Source organism: Megascapheus bottae, chromosome 4 (genome assembly GCF_031878675.1).
Source record: "Megascapheus bottae isolate mThoBot1 chromosome 4, mThoBot2.hap1, whole genome shotgun sequence".
Lineage (NCBI taxonomy): Eukaryota > Metazoa > Chordata > Mammalia > Rodentia > Geomyidae > Megascapheus > Megascapheus bottae.
In genome coordinates this window covers 12,213,907-12,233,978 of record NC_143512.1, presented here as the reverse complement: position 1 = coordinate 12,233,978, position 20,072 = coordinate 12,213,907, and the positions used below count along the sequence as shown (strand labels likewise).

Sequence of the window (20,072 nt, the reverse complement as noted above, 5' to 3'; positions counted from 1 at the left end):
TTAGAATACATAGTGAGAGGTTTCATTGTGAGACTTTTGTGTATACATAAATGTACTTTGATCATAATCATTCCTTTTATTACTTTTTATTTCCCCTCACAGATAGACCCCCTTGCTCCTTTTTATAATTTTGTTGTAGCTCTATGAGTCTTGTGCTTTCTGGGCAGGTACTCTACCTCCTGAGCCACAATTGGCCCTATTTTCTTTTTTTTTCAGATAGAGTTACTAAGTTGTAAATTATACATCAACACTAAATAAGGGTTTCTTTCATACAAACATATTTTTATTTTCTACATGACAGCCATTGTGGCTGGCTTAAGATGCATTCTCAGTGATGCTTTGGTTAGCATTTTCTTTATGTATTTTGGACACTTCTTCATGATATTTTTTACTGCCTATATTTCCTTTGAAAATTGTTCATTTGATTGTTTATTAATTAGATTATTCTGTTTCTCTTCTTTTTCTGTTTCTCTTTTTTGAGCTCTTTTATATTCCAGTTTTGTCTTTTCAAACAAATAGCTGTAAAATACTTTTTCCTATTATATGATCTTTCTCTTTACTTACATAGTTATTTCCTTGGATGGAAGGAAACCTTTTAATCTGATGCAATTCTTGCTCTTATTTACAGAACAATTGAAGTAGTTTCCTATACTTTTATCTTGAAGGGCTTCCTCTAGTAGTCTCAACAATTCATGCCCTACATCGAGGCCTTTGACCCATTTTGAATTGACTTTTTGTACAAGATGAGAGATAGAGGTCTAGGTTTAATATTCTATTTGTCAATATTCAGTTTTCCCAGGATCACTTGTTGAGGGGGTGTTTTCCCAAAGACCTTCTTTGCTTCTATTGAGATGAACACATCAATGTAGTTTCTGTGCCTGATTCGACTTCTGTATTGTAATTTGTTCATTGATTTGGGTATGCTAAACCACCTTTATAGGAACTCCTGCTTGGTTTTGATTTCCATTTGTGTAGCATATCATTTCCCACCATTTTACGTTGTCTCTGTGTGTCTTTGCTAGGAAGGTGTGTGTGTTTTGAAGACAAGTAATTGTTTCTCTCCTTCCCTCCTTCCTTCCTTCCTTCCTTCTTTCCTTCCTTCCTTCCTTCCTTCCTTCCTTCCTTCCTTCCTTCCTTCCTTCCTTCCTTCCTTCCTTCTCGAGAATTGGGTCATTGCTCTTGTACTGTTAGGATCTAATGTCCATATATCGCCTTTGTTCCTTTGGTGTTGACTTATCTCACTCAACATGATTCGCTCTAGTTTCATCCACTTCCCAGTTAATGCCATTATTTTATGTAGAATCCATTGTATATATGTACCATATTTTTTTGCCAGTCCTGGGCCTGAGCTCAGGGCCCGAGCCCTGTCCTTGGATTTTCTCAAGGCTAGAGCTCTACCCCTTGAGCCTCAGCACCACTTCAGGCTTTTTCCCCCGCTATGTATGTGGTACCGAGGAATTGAACCCAGGTCTTCATGCATGCTTGGCAAGCACTCTACCATCAGGCCAAACTTCCGGCCCCTGTACCACATTTTTTTGGTATCCATTCATCTGTAGTGTGGCATCTAGGTTGTTTCTATGGCTTGGCTGTTGTGAATAGTGCAGCGATGAATATGGCTGTGTGGGTGTCCTTATCATATCCTTAGTTATGATGCTCAGGGTAGATGCCCGGGAATGGTATGGCTAAGTTGTAGGGAAAGTCAATTTTTAGGTTTTTCAAGAACCTCCAAACTGCCTTCCAGAGTGGCTGTTTACATTCTTACCTGCATTGCAGTAGGGTTTCTCTTTCTCCACATCCCTGCCTGCATTTGTTGTTGTTTGAGTTCAGAATATTCTGAACTCAGGTCATTCTGATTGGGGTAAGGTGGTATCTTAGGGTTGTTTTTATTTGCATTTCTTTTATGGCCATGGATGATGAGCATTTTCTCATATGTTTCTTTGCCATTTTTACCTCTTCCTCAGATGAGTATCTCTTTAGTTCCCTTGCCCATTTAGTGATTGGTTTGTTGGGTTTGAGGGGATTAGTTTCTTGAGTTCCCTGTAGATATTGGCTATTAAGCATTTGTCTGATGTATTACTGGTAAATATCTTTTCCCAGTTGGTTGGCTGTCTTTCTACCTTACTAGTTATGTCTTGGTGCAGAAACTTTTTATTTTTAGGTAGTCCCATTTGTCGAGTCTCTCTGAAATCTATTGTGACTTTGGGACTCTGTTCAAGAAGTTTTTGCCTGTTCCTATGAGTTCCAGTGTCTCTCCTACTCTGTTGTGTAGCAGTTTCAGAGTTTCAGGTCTGGTATTGAGGTCTTCGATCCATTTTTGTTGCATGGCAACAGGGTGGGATCAATTTTTAGTTTTCTGCATATGGCTGCCCAGTTTTCCCAGCACCAATACTTGAAGAGGCTGTGTTTATTCCTCTGTATATCTCTGGCTCCTTTGTCGAATATAAGTTGGCCATAGATATATGGTTTTATTTCTGGATCTTCTATTCCGTTCCATTGATCTTCTGAGCTATTTTTGTGCCAATACCACACTGTTTTTGTTATATGGCTCTTCAAATTCTAGAATTTGAAGCCTGGTATTGTAATACTACCTGCATTGCTCCTTTTGCCTAGAATTGTTTTGGCTATTCTAGGTCTTTTGTTGCTCCATATGAACCTTTGGATTATGCCTTCTATTTCAGTAAAGAATGTTCTTGGGATTTTGATGGGGATCATATTGGAACTGCATATCTATTTTGGCAATATGGCCATTTTCACTATGTTGATTCTCCCTATCCATGAATATAGGATGTCTTTCCATTTCCTGGTATCCTCTTTGATTTTTTCCTTAGGTTTTTTTAATAGTTGTCATTAAATAATTCCTTTACATCCTTAGGTTAATTCCTAAATATTTCATTCTTTTGGGGGCTGCTGCAAATGGGATCATTTTCTTGATCTCTCCTTCTGTTTGTTCATTGTTGGTGTACAGAAAGGCTACTGAATTTTGAAGGATGATTTTGTATCCTGCCACTTTGCCAAAGTGGTTTATTAGTTTTAGGAGTGGAGTTTATTGGGTCATTCAGATATAGGATCATGTTATCTATATATAGGGATAGTTTAATTTCTTCTTTTCCCCTATGTGGATCCCTTTGATGTTCTTCTCTTGCCTTATTGCTCTGGCTAAGTGTTCTAGCACTATGTTGAAGAGAAGTGGAGAAGAGTGGGCATCCCTGCCTTGTTCCTGGTTTTAAGGTAAAGATTCTAGTCTTTCTCCATTTAGTGTGATACTAGCTGTAAGTCTGTCCTACATGGCTTAAATTAAAGAATTCACCTCCCATTCCTATTTTCCTTTGTGCTTTCAACATGAATGGATGCTTTACTTGGTCAAATGTCTTCTCAGTGTCCAGAGAAATTATCATATGATTCTTAAACTTAGCTCTATTAATATGATGTATTACATTAATTGATTTGTGAATGTTAAAGCAAGCTACTTGATCATAGTATATAATTTTTTGTCTCTGGACTCTGTTGGATAGTATTTTATTGAGGAGCTTTGTGTCTGTGTTCATTGGAGAGATTGGTCTATAGTTCTTTTTTTGTTGTTGGGTCCTTCTCTGGTTTGGGGATGAGTGTGATATTGGCCCCATAGAAGGAGTTTGGGATGGCTCCCCCTGCTTCTATTTCTTGGAAAGTTTCAAGAGTCTAGGTATTAAATCATCTTTAAAAGTCTTGTAGAATTTTAGGGCCAGGAGTTTGACTTGGTGGTAGAGTGATTGCCTCACATGCACGAAGACCCAGATTCGATTGCTCGGTACCACATAAATAGAAAACAGCCAGAATTGGTGCTGAGGCTCAAGTGGTAGAGCTCTAACCTTGAGAAAGTCCAAGGACAGTGCTCAGGCCCTAAGCTGAAGCCCAGGATTGGCAAAAAAAAGTCTTATAAAATTCTGCAGTGAAACCATCTGGGCCCGGGCTCTTCTTTGTTTATATGTTTCTGATTGCTTCTGCTATCTTATTGTATGAAATTAGTTTATTGACTTATTTCTTCTTGGTTCAATGTGGACAGCCTATGTTTATTTTTAAAAAATCATCCATTTCCACTAAAGATTTTTGTTTCATTGAATATAAGCCATGGAAGTACTTATTTGTGATGGTCTGAATTTTTTGAATGTCAGTTGTGATTGTTCCCATGGAATTTCTAATCTTGTTTATTTGAGTATCCCCTCTCCCTTTTCTGATTAATCTTGCCAGGGGTCTGTCAATTTTGTTGACTCTTTCAAAAAACCACCTTTTTGATTTATTAATTTTATGTATAGTAGATCTTCTTTCAATGTCAGATATTTTAGATTTTATTTTTGCTGTTTCTTCCTTCTAGTTGTTTTAGAGTTAACTTTTCTTGCTTCTCTAGGTACTTTAAATTGCTTCTTTAGGTTGTTTACATGACTTTCTTCTGTCCTTTTACTATGGGCTTGTAGGGCAATAAATTGCCCCGTAGGACTGCTTTTGCTATGTCCCATAAGTTCTTTTGTGATGTATTTTCATTGTCATTGCATTGTAAGAAGTGTTCAGTTTCTTCTTTGATTTGTTCTGTGGCTCAGGTGTTATTCAGAAGTGTGTTATTCAACTTGCATATGTTTGTACTTCCATGTGTTTACACTATACTATGTTGTTTAGAACTGGTCTGATTCCATTATGGTAAGATAGAATACAGGGGATTGTATTAGTCCTGCTTAGGTGCTACAATTGCTTATTGTCTTCAAATCCCCAGATAATTTTTGTTCCAAACGGTACATTCATACAAGTAAGATAGCACCTGCTATATGCACTCCAGGATATGGGGACAACAAAATGTCTTTTTTCCCTCCCATGTTAGCCTGCAATGCAGGAAGAGCCATTGTTGTATTGGGCTTAAAACTTGCAAGAGTTGTGCACTGGTCCTGTGACTAGGTGTTCCAGTCAGGTTACCAGGTTTGCCCAGTTAGCTTTGTGGCTGTGACTTCAGATTCTTCTCTCTCCAGGGAACTGGATTTGAAAAGGGAAAAAAAGTAAGGTAGAATTTTCAACCAAGTTTCAAAGGCATGTTCCACCATAAATATAAGCCCCTTAACAAATTCTAGGACATTGATTAGTACCATGCTTGTATAGAAATCTCTGTTCAGTTATTGAGTGAGCTTAGAAGAGACTTCACTGACCTTTCAATGAAAGTATAGAATTAGCTCTTAAAAATAACTAAGAGAAAAGCAACTGCAAACAGCAAGAACTAAAACCCCAAGGCAATAGAATTTAATTTGTAGAATTGACACATTAATTAAAATATTTACTTCTCAGGAAAATCTATGAAATATTTAAATAAAATGTAACCAAAATGCAAGAAGATATTAACAAATCAAAATTGTCCCTAAGGGAGCAGTTGTATACTGCCTGAGTGGCTGTAAATTACTGTGCAGACATGGAAAACTATATGGAGGTTCTCAAAAAACTAAAAATAGTATCGTCATAAGATACAACAGTCCCACATTTAGGTATATATTTAAAATTTTTCAAAAGACATTTTATGTCTTTTCAACTATTAGTTGAATCAGCCAAAGTACTGATTATACTCTCCATCAATTGGATTAATGGATAAGAAGTAAAATATACACATATGATTCATATAAAAGTAATTTTCTATAAAAAGAAAGAAATCTACTAAATAGGAATTATAAAAATATATTTACACAAGGGCCGGGAGTTTGGCCTAGTGGTTAAAGTGCTTGCCTAGCATGCATGAAGACCGGAGTTCGATTCCTCAGTACCACATACATAGAAAAAAGCCGGAAGTGGTGCTGAGGCTCAAGTGGTAGAGCTCTGGCCTTGAGAAAGTCCAAGGACAGTGCTCAGGCCCTGACCTCAAGCCCAGGACTGGCAAAAAAAAAATATATATATATATTTACACAAGTAGTCTTATTATGTGCTACCTATAAGAAACACACTTTATATTCAGAGACACAAATATATTGAAAATTAAAGGATGAAAAAGATAGACCATGTTGATAATAACAAAAATATGACATCTGAGAAATTGTTACATTAATATCAGACAAAAGGAGGCCATAAAATGAGCTTTAAAGATTACTAAAAATACAAGAAAGCTATTTCAAATGATGAAAGGTCCAAATCATTAGGAAGATACACCAAGTAAAATATGCTCTTAACAAGAGTCCCCCAGACAGTTGAAGCAAACTGACATAAATAAGTAGGTAATTCTATGGTAATAACAGAAAAGTTTAATGCTACTGCATTCAATAATGCAGTCATAAAATGACATAGAATCAAAATAAGAAAATTCATTTAACATTTCAGAGCCACTATAACTAACTAGAATTATCTATCCCTAAGCAGCAGGATACATATTCTTGAGAAGCACATATGAAATATTCTCCATGATGGATTTACACATTAGGTAATAAAATAAGTCTGAATAATTATTTTGTTGGTCATGGGGCTTGAACTCTGAGCCTGGGCACTGCTCCTGAGTCCTTCAGCTCAAGGCTAGATCTCAACTTCCTAAGTAGGTAGGATTACAGGGTTCAGCTACTGGTGCCTGGATTAGTCTCAACAAATTTTGAAGAACCAAAACTATATAAAGTAGCTGAGCACTGGTGGCTGATGGCTGTAATTCTAGCCTCTCAGGAGGCTGAGATCTGAGGATCATGTTTCAAAGCCAGCCAAGGCATGGAAGTCCATAAGACTCTTACCTCCAATTCACCCCCCAAAAACTGGAAGTGGTGCTGTGGCTCAATGTGGTAGAGCACTAGCCTTGAGCTGAAGAGTTTAGGGTCAGCGCTCAGGCCCAGAGTTCAAGCCCTATTACCTACCCCCCTCCAAAGCCCACACAACCATTTCTTCAATGATAATAGAGAAAAGCTAGAAGTAGGAGCACGAAGGAAATGTCATGCTATACAATACTTTAAACATTATGAAATAAAAGTGAAATCGCCATATGCTAAAACATAGTGTGTACAATAAGAGTGATGTGTCTAGGAGCTTAAAATACCATTTTTTTTAAAAAAGAGACAAATCAATAACTCAGACTTCCACTTTAAAAACTAGAAAACAGAGGAGCACATGCTAAAATCAAAGTAAGCAAAAGGAAGTTAGAATATTAGAGTATAATGATTACAATCTAAATCATTGCTCTAATCTGTCAAAATAGAGCAATAAATCTGTTGCAATTTTTTGGGGAAGGGAGGAGAGGAAAAGGAAGAATGATACAGGAGTTCATAGTGGTGTAAATATATTATAAATGTGTGGAAATGTAAAAATAATATCCATCTCCTTTAACTTATATAAACTAATTTTCTTTCTTTTTTTGCCAGTCCTGGGGCTTGAACTCAGGGCCTGAGCACTATCCTTAGGCTTTCTTAAGGCTAGCACTTTACCACTTGAGCTACAGTACCACTTTTGCATGCTAGGCAACTACTCTACCACTAGGCCATGCTCCCAGCTCTCTATCCAACTTTTGAAGAAGAATTAACACCAATACCAGACAAAATCATTTTAAAAAATAGAGGATCAGGGACTGCTCATCAACTTATGTGAAGGTAAACTACCTTTCAATAAAGTCGGCAAATATGCAAAGAGACAAAACTACACACCAATTTCCTTCATGAATATAGTTGTAAAATTTCTGATTAATGCCAATAATGAGAGGAACGAGGCAACAATCAGGAAAGCAACTCCTTTTACAATAGCCTCAAAGAAAATAAAGTACCTAGGGATTAACTTAACTAAGAATGTAAAGGACCTTTTTATGACTCATTTTTTATTAAAGAATTTATTAACATTAATTTTTATATCATATTACAAATGATGTGTTTAACAAACAGCTATTCAAGAAGGGAATCTCTATATACAATCACTGGCACTTAGATTTTAGAACATAATCAAAATTAGGCTGAGGGTTTGTATGTTATAATAATCTATATAATAAAACATTATGTCTATAGAGTCATAAGTGTTTATGACTATGTAGTTGTGTTTATATTTCCAATACCATGTCCATAGCAATGGGTATGCAATTTTTGAGTCCTTGCTCTTGTATTGTTTGGATCTAATAGCCACATATTAAGGATACCAGGCGCCTTTGTTCGTAAAGGACCTTTTTGATGAAAATTTTAAAACCTTCAAAAAGGAAATTAAAGCAGAACTGATGAAATGGAAAACCCTCCCATGCTCCTGGATTGGAAGAATTAACATCGTGAAAATGGCAATCTTACCATGGTCTAGCTACAAATTCAACGCAATACCCATCAATACCCCAATGTCATTCTTTAAAGAAATAGAAGAGGCAATCCAAAATTTCAGATGGAATAATAAAAGACCCCGTATAGCGAAAACACTTCTTAGAAGAAAGAACAGCTCAGGAGGAATTTCAATTACCAAATTTTAGACTTTATTACAGAGCTATAGTGACCAAAACAGCTTGATACAGACACAACATCAGGCCCGAAGACCAATGGAATAGAACTGAGGACCCAGATATTAACCCCCAGACCTATGTCCACCTAATCTTTGATAAGGGAGCCAAAAAAATAGAATGGAAGAAAGACAGCCTCTTCAACAAGTAGTGCTGGCAGAACTGGTTAAGCATCTGCAGAGAACTAAAGTTGGATCCTTCTTTGTCACTCTGCACCAGGATTAACTCCAAATGGATCAAAGACCTCAAAGTAAAAGCAGATACACTTAAAAGTTTACAAGAAGGAATTGGAGATACACTAAGTCTCCTTGGCACAGGTCGAAACTTTCTTAATAAGGACCAAGAAACACAACAAACCAGAGAAAGTCTGGATAAGTGAGACTGCATTAAACTGCAGAGCTTCTGTATGGCAAAGGACATAGCTAGCAAATTAACTAGAAAGCCTACAAAGTGGGAGAAGGTCTTCCTCCACTAACCATACAGCGGACAAAAGCCTCATATCTAAAATATATCAACAGCTCAAAAAATTGAATCACTCCAAAACTAATCTCCAAAGAAACAACCATCCCATTAAAAGGTGGGCCAAAGACTTAAAGAGAGTTTTCTCTGAAGAAGAAATAAGAACGGCCTATAGACACATGAAGAAATGCTTGACATCTCTGGCCATAAAAATGCAAATCAAAACAACTCTAAGATTCCACCTCACTCCAGTTAGAATGGGGATGTGGCCAGGAGGGATCACTACTACACTGTTGGTGGGAGTGCAAGCTTATTCAACCACTATGGAAAGAAGTATGGCAGTTCCTCAAAAGACTAAACATAGAGCTCCCCTATGACCCAGCAATTCCACTACTTGACATTTACCCAATTGTCCAATAACAAAGACATACTAAATCCACTAGCAAAACAATGTTCATTGCAGCATTATTTACCATAGCAAAGATATGGAACCAACCCAGATGTCCCTCAGTTGATGAGTGGATCAACAAGATGTGGTATTTATACACAATAGAATGCTATGCTGCTGTCAGAAAGAATGACATCGCCCCATTTGTAAGGAAATGGAAAGACTTAGAAAAAAATCATATTAAGTGAAGTAAGGCAGACTCGAAGGAACATGGGTCAATGGTTTCCCTCATTTGTCATAATCAGTAGAAACCTTGGGTTCTCCTAGCAGAGATTTACAATAGAACAAAATCTGATACTTAAGGCCATATAGAATGATGCTAAATGAAAGGATCTCCAGGATATAGAAACAAAAGCCATATAATGAGTGCTTGTTTTCTTTAATATACTATGTTATCTCTCATCTCTTTTGCTGTCCCTTGGTTATCTCATATTGTTGCAGTATTTCACCTGGTTATCTGATATATTGTATATATGCATATTTGGTTATTTGAAGTTGGATAGGGAAGGGAGGAAAACAAGATGAGGGGCAGGGGTGGGGGAAGGGAAATGGGTACCAAGACATGAGAAAGGGTATCAATGTATGTGAAGTAATGCACCTTCTATCTGGTGAATATAATGTAACCCTTCTATTAATTACAATAAAAATATATGAAAAAAATTTCTGATTAAAGTATTAGCAAACTGATTTTGGTAACATAAAATGTTACATGCCATGGTTAAGAATTATCTTAGGAATACAATGTCACTTCTACATACAAAAAATTGTATAATCTTTGTTAACAGAATAGATGGAAAATCACAGAATTGTCTCAATGCAGAAAAGCCTTTTTCATTATCATAATGACACACTCAAGAAATTATGAATAATATCAAAACTCATCTACTTGATAAACCACATCTAAAGCCCCTAACTAACCTCATGTTTATTAATGAAAGACTGAAGCTTTTTTTTCTCTAAGGAATAACACAGTTAACTTACTTTCACTAGTACTAACTATGTGTTGACATTTCCAGCTATAGCAATTAGGATATAAAATTATTTAGATTAAAATATAAGTTGCATAGTTGGGGGAATAACTGAGGTTTATGCGAGAGTTCCCTTGTTCATAACTTTTAATCCTTTACATAAATCTAATCTACATGTATACATTTTCTTCCGTGTTTAACTGATTTCATTGTATATGTCATTCTTAATATTTCACCAAATCAATCAACAAAAGTGTATGTTCATTTTCTTTCCAATTTTTACATTGGTTAAATTCTTTTTGCTGCTGTCTCCAAAACACTTGAAAAATTTTAATTATAATTGAAAATTTGAATACAAATACATTTCCCCCACAATACCTTTGTACTCAGCCCAAACTGAATTTTGGATTTACTGTGTGTAAATTATCTAAACAGAACCTCTTTAATGCCACTTGAACATACTGCAAATGTATTCTGAAGCCACAGCATAGCATGTCAAATCATGAATCTGTCACTTCACATGATGTAGGACCTTGAGTAGGTTTGAAACTTTCTGTGCCTTAATTTTTTTTGCCAGTTCTGGGCTTGAGCTCAGAGCTTGAGCACTGTCTTTGGACTTTCTCAAGAATAGAAATAGAGCTCTACCACTTGATCCACAGCACTACTTCCGGCTTTTTTCTATGTATGTGGTATGGAGGAATCGAACCCAGGCCTTCATGCATGCTAGGCAAGCACTCTACCACTACACCAAATTCCTGGCCCTCCGCACTTTACTTTCATTCCTATAAAATGTAGTTAATGGAAGTGCCAACTTCATATGGATTGGGGGAGAGATTAAAATTGGTTAGTTCAATATGAAAAATGCTTAAATAATGCCTTATGTAATATTGCTATTATTTCGATTCCATTTGCTTTTGGATTGCAAAGGGAACTAGAAAGAACTGAGTTTCAGCACTTGTTAACATTTACAAATAAGAAAACAAAACATGGTTTAAATTTATTTCTGAATCCTGAGTTGGAATCTAACTAAAATCCAGGTACTATGCTAGGAATAATTTTCTATTTCATTTTACTTTGCATGAATGTAAAAATTATATTCTTTCCTTTTATTCTTTCAGCATATATGTCTTATTTTTATTTCATTTGATCTTAACATATTCATATTTTTCTTATTTTAAATGAAAAAGAAAAATTTAAGTGTTATTACACTCATTGCTATATTTATTGTAAGAACTAAATAATAAAAATAGAAATTTCATTAGAGATTAGCATGTATTATAATCTCATCCCTAAGAATTCTGTACTCAGTTCCAGACATGTCAATGACAAATTTTATAATCTACAAAGAAAAAGTAATGGCATTTTGAACTGAGACTTATTGAATGGCTACTATAATCGATGCTACAACTATAATTTATTTTTTCATATATTTTTATTGTAATTAATAGAAAGATTGCATTATATTCACCAGATAGAGGGTGCATTACTTTGAATACATTGATACCTTTTCTCATGTCTTGGTACCCATTTCCCTCCCCCCACCCTCACCCCTTATCTTGTTTTCCCCCTTCCCTATCTGATTTCAAATAACCAAATAAACATATATACAATATATCAGATAACCAGGTGAAATACTGTAACAATATGAGATAACCAAGGGACAGTAAAAGAGATGGAGATAACATAGTACATTAAGGACAACAATCACTCGTTATATGGCTTTTGTTTCTATATCCTGGAGGTCCTTTCATTTATCGTCATACTATATGGGCTTATGTATCTAGGTTTTGTTCTATTGTAAATCTCTGCTAGGAGAGCCCAAGGTTTCTACTGATTATGACAAATGAGGGAAACCATTGAGCCTGTGTTCTTTTGAGTCTGGCTTACTTCACTTAATATGATTTTTTTCTAAGTCTTTCCATTTCCTTACAAATGAGGTGATGTTGTTCTTTCTGATAGTAGCTACAACTATAATTTCAAGAATACATTTTAAACTAAGTAATTTTAGATAGTTAAACATCCTTTTGAAATAATTTAACATGAATTATACATTATAATTAACAAGGTGATTAAATGAAATAAAAAATTTAATGGGAAATAATTTTTTATGTGGCCAGTAAATGTACCTCATCCAACACGTGAACTTTAACCAACTGGCTGTCTCCAGAGTATCAATTCTTTCTTTCTACACTGGAGTAGTCTCCATAGTTGTACACTGTGCTCCAATCTGTCCTATACACAAACCTCTCCTCTTCACATTACAAGACCATATACAAGCCCCTGGAGAACCGTTGATCATAGATTAGGACATTTCCAGTCAGTGCATCTTGTCCATCTCCAAATCAGCTGGTCAAGGACTAAGATATCTGCAATACAAAGAATGAATGTGGTGCCAGGCAAACTCATTACACGACTACTGAATCATATAAGTACAGTTTAACACCTTTATATAACTGAAATTCCATACATTTTACTTTTTTGATTTTTGTCTTGATATAATTAATCATAGTAAGAGGGAAACAGAATAATCACACATTCTCAAAGCTGAAGCTTCAAATTTTTTTCCATAAAAATACTTTCATTTCTTCTGTAGTTCTGGCTGAAAGTCTATAATATTTTGCCTTGTTTCTAACTGTGATATGTTTTCACGTTATAAATGATTTAATACAAAACAAGGTAGTGATTTATTCAATTGTGTTGCTGTTTTCACACCAGTGTCGAACATTAGTACCTATCCTTTGAAATACAGCCCCTTTGAAGATCATCTTAAACTTTTACATCATCATAAAGGCTTCTCAATATTGGAAATATAATATTATTATGAATTAAAATAACATTTTATCAGCACCACCCTCTAACCAACTGAGCTAACTGGCCAACTGCTAAAAATAACATTTTAATGACTACTCATCTTCCTTAGTTCAACAATGCCAAGGAGAAATGAAGTTCTTTGAGGTTCTATTGAGAAGTGTGGGAAGACTAGGATATCCATTTCCTTAGTGGCCAAAGTTGTGTTACTTAGTTCTCCATACTAGGATTACCTGATCAACTGTGAAACTGAAAGAAATGAGGAAGTTTCAATATTATATTTCCGTTTACAAATAGCATTTCCACATTTCAAAAAGTACTTGACACGAAATTGCCAGGTTCTCATTTAAGACGCTGGGTGGCGCTGCAGGATAAGGCTGTGAAAACAATGAGGAGCCCAAGTTGCTCACGTATTCCTTTGTGTACAGAGAGAATTTCCGCTTTAATGCCCAAAAGGCTTTTTAAGCAGTGAGGAGTTACCAACGGGATTGACAGAGGAGAGGACAGATTTAATAAAAGATTAATCATAACTTTGTCGCCATTACTACAAGCAAAAAATTAGAACTGAACACCTGCTTTGTGATTACTGAAAGATTTGGACGTGACCACCACAATGCAGAAGCTAGAGAGAATGCATCGGAAGAGGCAAGTCACGGTCTTTATTTTTGCAGTGTTCTTGCATCTGGTCTGCTCGGAGCCTATGAGATTTTCTGTGGGTGAGGAAACTGGGAATGGTTCCCTTGTAGCCCATCTTAGTAAGGCAATGGGCCTGGGAATCGGGGAGCTGACAAGCCGGTCTGCCAGGGTGGTATCTGACGATGATAAGCAGTATTTACTGCTGGATTCGGCGACTGGAGATTTGCTTCTGAGGGAGAAATTAGATCGGGAGGAGCTCTGTGGCCCAAAGGAACCATGTGTGCTGCATTTCCAAGTGTTTTTGGAAATGCCAGTGCAATTTTTTCAGGGAGAATTACTGATTGAGGATATAAATGACCATTCTCCAGTATTTCCTGATAGGGAAGTGCTCTTGAAAATACCGGAAAACAGCCAGCCAGGGACTCTGTTTCCATTAACATTAGCGGAGGATTTGGATGTGGGCATTAATGGGATTCAAAACTACACAGTCAGCCCCAATGCTCAGTTTTATGTGCTCACGCGAAATAATAGCGAAGGCAAGAAATACCCGGAATTGGTCCAGGACAAAGCACTGGACCGAGAGAAGCAGGCTGAGCTCAGCTTAACGCTTGTGGCTCTGGATGGTGGGACTCCACCCAGGTCTGGCGCAGTCTTGGTTCGAATCCTGATCATGGACGTCAATGACAATGCTCCTGAGTTTGCACACTCGCCGTATGAGGTGCGGGTCCTGGAGAACAGCCCGCCAGACTACATGGTTCTAAACGTGCTGGCCAAAGACGCAGATGATGGGAACTATGGGGCCGTGTCCTATGGCTTCTTCCAAGCATCAGATGACATTAAACAGACTTTCTCAATAAATGAAATCACAGGAGAAATTCGCCTGAAAAAGGCATTGGATTTTGAGAAAGTTAACAATTACCGTGTGGAAATTGAGGCCACAGACGGAGGAGGCCTGACGGGGAAGGGCACTGTGTTCATAGAGGTGGTGGATGTGAACGACAATGCTCCTGAAATCACCATCTCTTCACTCACCAGCTCCATTCCAGAGAATGCCCCCGAGACAGTAGTCTCCGTCTTTCGAATTCGCGACAGGGATTCTGGAGATAATGGAAAAACAGTATGTTCTATTCCAGACAATCTTCCTTTCATCCTAAAATCCACTTTCAAGAATTTCTACACCTTGGTGACGGAGAGGCCTCTGGACAGAGAAAGCAGATCGGAGTACAACATCACGATCACGGTCACAGACCTGGGCACGCCCAGGCTGCAGACCCAGCACAGCCTCCGCGTGCAGGTGTCGGACGTGAACGACAACGCCCCGGAATTCTCACAGTCGTCCTACACCCTGCGGGTCCGCGAGAACAACAGCCCCGCCCTGCACATCGGCACCATCCGCGCCACGGACAGGGACGCGGGCAGCAACGCCCAGCTCAGCTACTCGCTGCTGCCCGGCCCGCAGCCCGGGCCCGACGCGGCGGCGCTGCTGTCCATCCACGCCGACAGCGGGCAGCTGTTCGCCCTCAGGGCGCTGGACTACGAGGCCCTGCAGGCGTTCGAGGTGCGCGTGCGCGCCACCGACCAAGGCTCGCCCGCGCTCAGCAGCCAGGCGCTGGTGCGCGTGCAGGTGCTGGACGCCAACGACAACTCGCCCTTCGTGCTGTACCCGCTGCAGAACGCGTCCGCGCCCGTCACCGAGCTGCTGCCCAGGGCGGCCGAGCCGGGCTACCTGCTGAGCAAGGTGGTGGCGGTGGACCGCGACTCGGGCCAGAACGCCTGGCTGTCGTTCCAGCTGCTCAAGGCCACGGAGCCCGGGCTGTTCGGCGTGGGGCCGCACAATGGCGAGGTGCGCACCGCCAGGCCGCTGAGCGAGCGCGACGCGCCCAGGCACAGGCTGCTGCTGCTGGTGCGGGACAATGGCGAGCCTCCGCGCTCTGCCAGCGTCACTCTGCACGTGCTGCTGGTGGATGGCTTCTCTCAGCCCTACCTGCCCCTGCCCGACGCCCCGCCCCAGCGCGCGCCGCCAGATCGCCTCACTGCCTACCTGGTGGTGGCGCTGGCCGCCGTGTCCTCGCTCTTCCTCTTGTCCCTGCTGCTCTTTGTGGCCCTCAGGTTGTGCAGGAGGCGCGGTGGCCCGGGCTCCCTGGGCGGCGGCTCGCTGCCCGAGCCCCACTTTCCTGGACACCTGGTGGACGTGAGTGGCGCGGGGACGCTGTCGCAGAGCTACCAGTATGAGGTGTGTCTCCCAGAAGACCTGGGGAATGGTGAGTTCAAAATCCTGCAACCAGTGGTTCCCAACCTCTTAACTCAGGACCCTGAACTAGACTGTAGGAAAACTTCCAACTGCAGAAACAACTTTTAGCCAATTAATTTCGATTTCTCTAGTTACCCTGGCCCACTTCCACAGGTATGTTCTTCTTTGGAGAAATTACATCGTTATGCAAAAGCTATTCGCATCCATTCTCCTAACCTCTTCGTGACTTTTGTAACTGTATATTCATTTTAGTCTCTTATCTAAATTCATTACAGTGGATATTAAGCATGTATTTTAACCATATTTAATCTTCAATAGTACTTTCTCAGTAACTTTGTTTCTTGAGGAGTATGAAGCAAGTTTCTTAAATTGTATTAATTAGTGGTGGATATTGAACCCCAGAGCCCCTGCATGTTTAGCATGCATTGTACAGCTGAGCTCCACTTGCAGGTGCAATTGCCTGTAGTTGTTTTGGTCATTCAGATTGAGGATACTACCAAGTCAATTTCTCGATTAGTCATAACCATGAAATGTGTTGAACTTGTCTGTGCCCAGCTGCATGTAAAAGTTCACTGCATGAATATGTTAATGCCTTCAAATTGTGTCCTTTTTTCTCTTGAAGTCCTCTCTATGCTGCAGATCATTTGAGTTATTTATGTCTATTACATACTAAGTACTTCATAAATACCAATATTAACTGTAAAAATAAATTCTCATTTGTAAATAAAGTGACAACATAATATAATTTCCCCTTTTCATTCAATAAAATGGGTGATGCTAAGGCTGTAGCTCAGTGGTAGATGATGTGTATATTTCAAGCCTAGAGTTCATACACTGACACCAAAAAAATCAAAACAAAACCAAAACTAAATCACATTAAATTACTGTTGGCAATAATCTCCTTAAGAAGTAATCTGAGCCAAGTGCTGGTGGCTCATGCATATAATCCTAGTTACTGGGAGTCTGAGTTCTGAGTCTGGAGCTAGTACAAGCAGCACTCTTATCATATGAACTTCCAGAGAGTTTGGAAGTAGAGCTGTGGCTCCAGTGGTAGAACCTTGACTGTGTCTTGAGCACAAAATTCAGGGACAATATCCAGACTTTGAGTTCAAGCCCCAGGATAACACACACACACACACACACACACACACACACACACACACACACACACACACACACACTGTACTATGACAGCCTGAAGTAACCCCTAAAGAGTGCAGGACTCTTGGTAACATTATATCCTATTCTTGCCCTTTTGTTGTATAATAAAATTTAAGTGTAGAATTTGAAAAGTGTGTTTTCAAATCTAGCATCTCCTATGTTCTAAGCATGCAGTTTATCTTTGTGCTATATGCACATCTTGATGTGTTTATTAATGTATGGATTTCCTGCCCTCTTTGAAGCTCCCCATTCTATTTCAAAGAGACAGGAAATTATTAATTTTGGCCATATTTTTTGTTGGTCTTGGGACTTGAACTCAGGGCCTAAGAATTGTGCATGGGCACTCTTCCTGAGCTCTTTTTCTCAAGACTAGTATTCTCCATTTTGAGCCTACAGCCCTACTTACAGTTTCCTTGTGGTTAATCGGAGATAAGAGCCTCATGGACTTTTCAGCCTAGGCAGGCTTTTAATCATGATCCTCAGCCCTCAGCCTCCTTAAACAGCCATGTCACAGGCATGAGCCAGCAGCACCTGGCATGTCTAATTTATTTTGTTCTGATTATCAGTTGATCTTGATTTTTCCCTTTCTATTACTTGTAGATATGGATAATCTTTATCAACCCAATAATTATTTCAGACAGTTGGCAGTAGTTCATTCCTGTAATTTTAGCTTCTTAGGAGGCTGAGAACTGCAGATCATAATTTGAAGCCAACAACAGTAGAGAAATCTGTGAGACTCTTTCTTCAGTTAACCAGCAAAATGCTGGACTGGAGCTAGGGCTTAAGGAGTAGAGTACAAGCCATGAGCAAAAGCCATCCAGACCCTGAATTCAAGCCCCATTACTAGCAAATAATAGTAAATTTCTTTCTCTTTGATGCTTAGTTATCCTGTCTTAGTGCGGTCTTTAGTAATTTTGTAGTTAATTTAATCTTTCAATCATAGTAAAGTTGCATTTATATAGTAATGAATTTACCTGACTTATGTTTTAATTGTATTCAACAAGCCAACAAAGCTGATAATGCATATTCTATTTAGTTAAATTCATATGGATATCATTGTAAGTTAGTTTTGTTGAACTTTTGGCAGATCATGAGTAATTGAAAAGCTTGATTCATAATTAAGTCATTTATTTTTCAGTATCAATGGTTATTGTGCTACAGTTTAAATCCCTACATTTTCCTGTAATTACTCTGTTTTCCTATCAACATAATTAAATAAAGGGAAACCATTTGTTATTCTTGAAATACAATTTTTGGCCATTGTTAAACTTATTAAAGTGAGGAAGAAGGAATAGTATGAAAATTAAAAGCTAATGACAGAAATATGGGAGTCAACTCCACTGACTTCTCCAATTTTGTTACCCATTCTAATGAAATAACTCACACCTCACCTGGTGGCCCAGTCTTTTAAACCTGTTATGTGGGAGACAGAGGTAGAAGGATTACAAATTCTACACCAGCCTGGACTATGTGGTGGGATCTTTTCTAAATAAACAAACAAATAACATGTATATCAAGGTAAGGATTTTGGTTTGAGATTTCCAGTATTATAGTTCAACAGGAAAAAAATCAAAATTTACCATTTTTGTTAATTCTAGGAAAGTCTAATTTGTATAATCACTCAAGTAAGATGAGCCAAATAATCACACAGTACCAAATTCATCACTAAGTGTATTCATAAAGTAAAAATAATTCTGACTAGCCACAAGACTCTTCAGTAGATCAAAAATTTCAAATTCAATTTTTATAATTCAATTTTAATAATGACGAATAACTTTCATAGTATGCACACCTTATGAATGTGAGCTAGTCTAGTAGTGCAGAACAAAAAACTGAAAATGAAGACCAAACAGATAGAAACACTGTAGTTTGAACTAAAGGCTTTAAGCTTGTCTAACATCTTCATTTATCCTCAGAGCTCCTTTGGTTTAGTTTATTTTTCAGAATGAGTTTTTTGCTTTTATTCGAACTTTTTATTCAAACTTCTGGGACTACACTCCTCTTATCTCTTCTAGAATGGCTGGAATTATAGGTGAGAACTACTACTTATTTTTTTAACATAGGGTCTTACTATGGTTTGTTTTGGTCTGGGCTGGATTTGAACTAAAATCCTTATTTTTTCTGCCATTCAAGTAGCTAGGATTGCAGTAGCACGCTACCAGGACTGGTGGCCAGTATGGGAAGTTCCCCACAAATGCTTCTACATTATATTTCAAAATTTCTTTGCTGTTATATTTACACACAACATGTAGTCAGCTTTTGTATTACTTCAAGATGCCCACTTTTGCACCTGATGTTGTAGATCTTATGTAAAATCCCCACATTAAAGAGACAGAGACAGAAAGAACTCAGTGTTCAAGGCTAACCTGAGTATATAGAAAAATTCTATATCAAACACCAAAGGCAGAGTTGTAGCTCAGTGGTAGAGCTTTTGAAGACTGTAGGTTTCCTCTCCAGCACCATCAAAACTAAAACAATATCTCTTCTGCCTTTGTGATCAAAAGTTACAGAATATATAAGAATATAGGTAAGCAGAATCTATATAAAATTATGCTGGATATGGCTGTCCATACCTGTAATTCTAGCACTCAGGAGACTGAAGCAGGAAGAGTTTAAGCTCAATGCCAGCCTCTGCATAATGTGAATTTGAGGCCAGCAACACAGTGTTTAAAAATCAAAGTACCACAAAACAAAGAATGAGGTTAAGCTATGTGTTGCAGTACACATCTTTGACTCTGGCTATTCACAACGCAGAAGTAGGAGGATTACAAGTTTGAGGACAGCCCCAGCAAAAGGAGACAATTTCTCAAAAATAAAATACAAATCAAAGGGCTGTATGAATGTGGCTTAAATGTCAGAATTGCCCTAGGTTCAATCCCCAGTACCACAAACAGAAAGCATGGAATA

The 20,072-nt window shown here is 38.3% G+C and overlaps 1 protein-coding gene across 1 annotated transcript; it reads left to right on the top strand.

The window, feature by feature from the left end:
• Positions 1-13,433: 13,433 nt before the first annotated feature.
• Positions 13,434-16,361, top strand: Pcdhb4 (protocadherin beta 4). The gene has a single exon (XM_090331371.1). It carries the CDS (start codon positions 13,731-13,733, stop codon positions 16,110-16,112), a length of 2,382 nt encoding a protein of 793 aa, XP_090187497.1. The 5' UTR covers positions 13,434-13,730; the 3' UTR covers positions 16,113-16,361.
• The last annotated feature ends 3,711 nt before the right edge of the window (positions 16,362-20,072 follow it).

Bases quoted from the DNA above. Each gene is read 5' to 3' on its own strand.
- Pcdhb4 (XM_090331371.1), top strand. From the start codon at position 13,731: ATGCAGAAGCTAGAGAGAATGCATCGGAAGAGGCAAGTCACGGTCTTT.